The sequence below is a fragment of the Myotis davidii genome, unplaced genomic scaffold, assembly GCF_000327345.1.
Source record: "Myotis davidii unplaced genomic scaffold, ASM32734v1 scaffold818, whole genome shotgun sequence".
Lineage (NCBI taxonomy): Eukaryota > Metazoa > Chordata > Mammalia > Chiroptera > Vespertilionidae > Myotis > Myotis davidii.
Window position 1 is genome coordinate 496,534 of NW_006289814.1, and position 5,972 is coordinate 502,505.

Here is a 5,972-nt window from a genome sequence, read left to right on the forward strand (position 1 = left end):
GTCTTTTTTTTTTTTTACTTTACAATGGTGAAAAAGCCATACACATTCAGTAGAAACTGTTCTTTGGATTTTGGATTTTGACATTTCCTGGGTGAGTGATATGTGGTAACATAATGGCAATTGGGGGGGGCCAGGCCTGCAGGGGATGGCAGTTGTGGGTGATCAGGCCAGCAGGGGAGGGCAGTTAGGGGTGACCAGGCCAGCAGGTGAGGGCAGTTGGGGGGGACCAGGCCTGCAGAGGAGGGCAGTTGGGGGTGATTGGACCCTGCAGGGGAGCAGTTAGACATTGATCAGGCTGGCTGGAGAGTGGTTAGGGGCAATCAAGCAGGTAGGCAGGCGAGCAGTTGGGAGCCAGAAGTCCCACAGGGATCGGGCCTAACCCAGAAGTTGGACATCCCCCAAGGGGTCCCAGATTGGAGAAAATGGAGGCTGGGCTGAGGGATACCCCCCCACCCAGTGCACAAATTTCGTGCACCAGGCCTCTAGTAAAATATAAGTGGTGTTCTAATTAGAAAAGCTATGAGGACAGAGACACACACAGAGGAAGATCATGTGAAGATACAGGGAGGAAGATAGCCATCCACAAGCCAAGGAGAGAGGTCTCAGGAGAAACAACCCTGCCCATGCCTTAATCTTGGACTTCCAGCATCCAGAATTATCTTATATTATAAAAGCCTAATATGCTAAGTGTACAGTCAATATGCTAATGATATGCTAAGGCTTCTCAACCACTTGCTATGACATGCACTGACCACCTGGATGCTCAACCGGTAGGTTAGCTTGCTGCTGGGGTCCAGCCAATTGGGACTGAGCCAGATGGGCCAGACATGCCCTGGAGCCCTCTCACGGTCCCTCCTCAGCTGGCCAACCTCCTGTATCCCTCCTCAGACCTGATGGTGCACCGGTGGGGTCCCTCAGCCTGGCTTGTGCCCTCTCGCAATCCAGGACCCCTCAGGGGATGTCAGAGAGCTGGTTTTAGCCCAGCAGTGGAACGACTGGTCACTATGACAGACACTGATCACCAGGGGGCAGATGCTCAATGCAGGAGCTGTCCCTGGTGGTCAGTGTGCTCTCACAGGGGGCACGCTGCTCAGCCAAAGCCGGGCTCATGGCTGGCAAGCACAACAGCGGTGGTGGGAGGCTCTCACACCTTTGCAGGAGCACTAAGGATGTCCGATTGCTGGCTTAGGCTTGCTTCCCCCAGGGAGTGGGCCTAAGCTAGCAGTCGGACATCCCCCGAGGGGTCCCGGACTGTGAGAGGGTGCAGGCCTGGCTGAGGGACCTGCACTTGGGGTTGTATTGCCAAGGTGAGCCTGAGTGTGTTGGAACTTTCTGGAATTCACTTTCAGGGCAACTTATGTTACTTACCAAGATGCCTCCCCAGAAGGGATAGCCTCCATAGAATGAGACAGCGGTGTAGTACCAGAGAACGATGGTGCCTATGACACTGCCAAGGCCAATGTGTATCAGGCCGATCAGGATCTGGATGGCCTGTTAGAGGAACCAAAAGCTGAGACCTTTGTCTCTAAGGATGAATCTTAACCCCTGCACCCTGAGACTCCTTCTTATTTTAAAAAATATTTTGTTTCCTTGGTCAATAAAGTCATATTTAAAATGTACTAATGAAATAATACTTCCCATAATTTCCCCCCACTCAAAGAAAACAATCACTTGTATTTTGGTGTATAAACTTCCATTATTTTTTTAAAATATATACACTGATTATACAAAAGGGCTCTGCATATTTAACTTAATATTTCATTATGAAAACATCCCCATGGTATTAAGTATTCTTTAAATATATGCTTTACAAGGTTGCCCACATCCCATTATGTGGATGATCTGTGGAAGAGTTGTAACAAAGATATTGGGCAGGTGTAATATGTTTCCATATTATAAACAACACTGCAATGAACATCATTTTGTAGATAAGTCTTTGTGCTCATTTTTTATTTCTTTGGAATATTGTTTTGTATTGAATTGTGTCTTCTCTCACTCATCAAATTTATATGTCTCGATTTTTTAATCTTCATGTGAGGATTTTTTTTATTGATTTTGAGAGAGAATGGAAGAGAGAGATGATAGGGGAGAGAGAGAGAGAGAGAGAGAGAGAGAGAGAGAGAGAGAGAGAGAGAGACACAGACATCAGTGTGAGAGCGATACATCAATTGGTTGCCTCCCATACTTGCCCGGACTGGGGCTGGGTATTGAACCTGCAACCCAGGTACATGCCCTTGACTAGTAATCAAACCTGCCACCCTTCAGTGCACAACAATTGAGCAATTCTGGCCAGGGCTCAAATTAATATTTTGAAGTTCAAACCTCCAGTGACTCAGAATGGAATCTCATTTGTAAATAGGGTTGCTGCAGATGCAATTAGATAATATGAAGTATAATGGAATAGGGTAGCCCCTATATGACTGCTATCCTTTCAAAGGAATGCCATGTGAAGAGAAACATGTGCACCTAGGAGAATGCTAAGATGGGAGTTATGGTGCCACAAGCCAAGGACCTACTGGAAGCTGGGAGACTGGCCTGGAACAGATCCATCCCCAGAGCCTTCAGAGGGAGCATGGCCCCATGGATACTTGATTACAAACTTATGAACTGAGATAATAAATTTATTGTGTTCTAAGCCACCCAATTGGTAGTACTTTTTTATGGCAACTCTAGGAAACTAATATATATTCATGCTCAAAATATATAGAGAATACAAATATGCTATTCCATTAAACTTGCACAAATGGTAGAAAATTATACAAAATATCTGCCCTCAATTCTTTTTCTCAAAGATATAGCTTGGGAGTATGTCCTTATAGTTACATAAGGAGCTAAGGAGTTTTATTTTTATTTTAAAAACATTTTGCATTAAAAAATAAGTTATCATTGACTTTAGAGAGAGGAAGGGAGAAGGGAGAGAAAACTACTGATGAGAAAGAAACATTGATCAGTTGCCTCCTACTGGATATGGAGTCTGCCGTCGGGCATGTGCCCTGACTGGAAATAGAGCTAGTGACCACTGAGTACATGGCATGAAGGTCAACCAACTGAGCCACACTGGCCAGGGCTAAGAGTGTCTTTTTCATAGCTCCATCACATTTCATTCTTTAGACATACAATATATTGACTTAACCAGTATTATACTGATGAATTTTTTGGTTGTTCCCATTCTTTAGCTATTGTAACAGGGTATAGGGTTTAAAAAAACTTTACATCTAATTAACTAACTAATCAAAGATTAAAAGTAAGAATATACTAATAAAACTTAGAGTCTTAAATATTAATAATTTCATATTTAAGCATGTTAAGGCAGAAGCAGTTCCAGTTGCCCTTTTCACGGGCCTCTACCATAAATGTGTAGTAGATACCGATGGCTGGACAGGCCTATAACATCCTGATGCCAGAAATAAAACCCACAGAGAGAGAAAAAATCACCAGGTGCTGACAGACATGAAAGAGGTCATCAAACCCACGTGAGAACTGAAATGTAAAACTAATGTCAGCATTCCTTAATGCCCTTCTTTCCACAATCCCTCTATAAAAGTCTTTTGCCTACCCTGAGACATTAAGATGGTTGCTAAGTCATGAGTCTGCCATCTTCTCAGGAGTCAGCACCTAAATAAATCACTTTTCTTCCATCAGCAATGGTGTCATGAATTTGGCTTCACAGCAGCAGGCAAAAGACCCTGAGGGTCATTTGGGCCAGTTTCACTATCACAAACCATGCTGCAATAAATAACCTCATACATGTCATATTTCTTATGTGTACAGGCATATCTGCAGGACAAGTCTCAGAAATTGAATTATTGTGTATTTTAAAATTTGGCAGATACAGAAAGCCCTCCATACAGGTTGTATCAATTGACATTACTATGAGCAGTATATGGGGTGGGGGAGGAGTTAGGATTTGAACCCACGCAACCTGAATCAGAATTCATGCGTTGTCTTGTCCTAGCTGGTTTGGCTCAGTGGATAGAGGGTAGTCCTGCAGACTGAAGGGTCCCAGGTTCTATTCTGGTCAAGGGCCCATACCTCAGTTACAGGCTCCTCCCTGTCCCAGGCCAAGGCTCTGATCCGGGCACATTCAGGAGGCAACCAATCAATGTGTTTCTCTCACATTGATGTTTCTGTCTCTCCCTCTCTCTCTTCCTCTCTCTAAAATATCAATGGAGAACTATCCTCAGGTGAAAATTAACAACAACAACAAAAAGAGTCCATGAGTGTCTTCTTTCACCCAAGCAATGAGATGGGCTTTCCCTGGCCCCACCCTGGACAGCCTTTTGGGGGGAAATCATCAAAAGTTTATATCTTATTCACATTGGAGAGAGATTCCATTCAAGCACATTGGGTTTAGAATCCACCTTCTGATTCACTGGACCCACCTTCTTCCAGAGGCCAAATGGGTCAACATGGATTCTGGCCACAAGACCAACATTCCAATTTACTGCTTCTTTGTTGCTTTTCTTTCTTTTTACTAAAATGCCCAAGATAGATAATACAAGGTCCCACACGGAGGCCCTGGTAATGCTGTAGAGCTGAGCTTCTTAATAGACCTGAATTTGGCAAGACTGGGTCAGTTCCAGCCCCACTTGCTGGATTTGGAGTTTCTGTTTTTCCAAACCTCCTCCCACCTCTGGCTCCAGCCATGTGGCCAGTGAACACAGTGTGAAATTTCACTTACCCCTAAAACTTTAGCCTCTTTTAAGGATCTCCGGGCAGGTTGCATAGGCACAGGCGGCTCCAAACCAGGCTGGTTCCCAGAAATTTGGTGAACTTGTGGCTGGTTGAGTGGATACAGGGGCACCTGAGACATGCTTCCAGGGTTCACAGGATACCCATTGTGGGATGCCATCACAAACACAGAATTGGCCCTGGGGCCTTCTGAAGTTGTCAGATTCATGCTGTTAAGGTGTAAATGCAGTAGAGTCATCTCTCACATGTACACTAATGTTTTCATTGAAACATAACTTTTGCTTTCATTAAGTCATTTGAGCATCTAAATCCCCTATGAGTTTATTGTTTGAGATATTAGGCAGCAATTAGAGAGCATAAATGCAGTCAGTGCTTTACAAATACATTTTCTTGATTCCTCACAGCTTGCCAGTTTTCCAGGTGAGAAAACCAAGGCCCAAAGTGGATAAGAACTATGGAGGGCAGGGCTGTGTCATTTTCACTTTTGTATCTCTCGTTGTGCTTAGCAGGACATTTTGCACAAAGTGGTCTTCAACACTGCAGAGCTGGAGTGTCTCCAGGAGAGCAGTGTGTCTAACTCTTTCAATTTCTGAAAAAGGAAACTGAGGCTGGGAGTGTGGACATGGATTCTCCCAGTTCACAGCCGTGTAAATATTAGTTAAATGGAGATCCTTATCCTCCAAGAAAGCCCATTGCCAGGGCTGAGTATATTCACTGGAGGGCTCATGGTATTCAGTGTTCTAGGTCACTTGTGAATTCTGGTTTCGGTTTTTTAAAATTTCTTTCTTTTTTTTAAAGAGATACATAGTAAGTTAAATTTATTTTGCTTCTTCCACTGTGCATTTCCTTTGGATACAGAACTCTTATGTTTCATGCAGGAAATTTAGAGAAAAAGTTAAAGTGAATTGTAATAACATCAGGAAGCAACTTTTAAATCAACCTTAGGTAAAGGTAATAACTCACAGAATTCCATATAGGTAGCATAACAAATACATTTGAAAATAAAATGGTACAGTACATCTTCAGAAATACTCAAGAAGTTGGCACCTCTGATGATTGGTAAGTTCTCAGCTCTAGAATATACTAAAATGACTTACCATGCAGACCTGAATCTCCCATCTGAAAGAGTGAATTCTTTGGAGCATTTTATCAGGTGGGATTTATAATCTATTTTCTTATTCTTCAGACACTACTTGCACTTTCTCCTCAATGCCATAAACCGATATACATATACTAGAGGCCCAGTGCACAAAATTTGTGCATAGAGGGTGTGTGTCCCT

General features: G+C 43.4%; 1 protein-coding gene across 2 annotated transcripts in view; it reads right to left on the minus strand.

Moving 5' to 3' along the window:
* LOC102769399 (membrane-spanning 4-domains subfamily A member 8) overlaps positions 1 to 5,972 on the minus strand; it is an 18,133-nt gene that overhangs the window by 9,057 nt on the left and 3,104 nt on the right. Inside the window, exons 2-3 of one of the 2 annotated variants that reach the window (XM_006762523.2) lie at positions 4,682 to 4,901; positions 1,369 to 1,491 (exon numbers count right to left, since the gene is read on the minus strand). In XM_006762523.2, coding sequence (XP_006762586.1) covers positions 1,369 to 1,491; positions 4,682 to 4,900 — 342 coding nt within the window. In that variant the 5' untranslated portion in view covers position 4,901. The remainder of the gene's footprint in view (positions 1 to 1,368; positions 1,492 to 4,681; positions 4,902 to 5,972) is intronic. The other variant, XM_015563128.1, reaches the window with a different exon arrangement.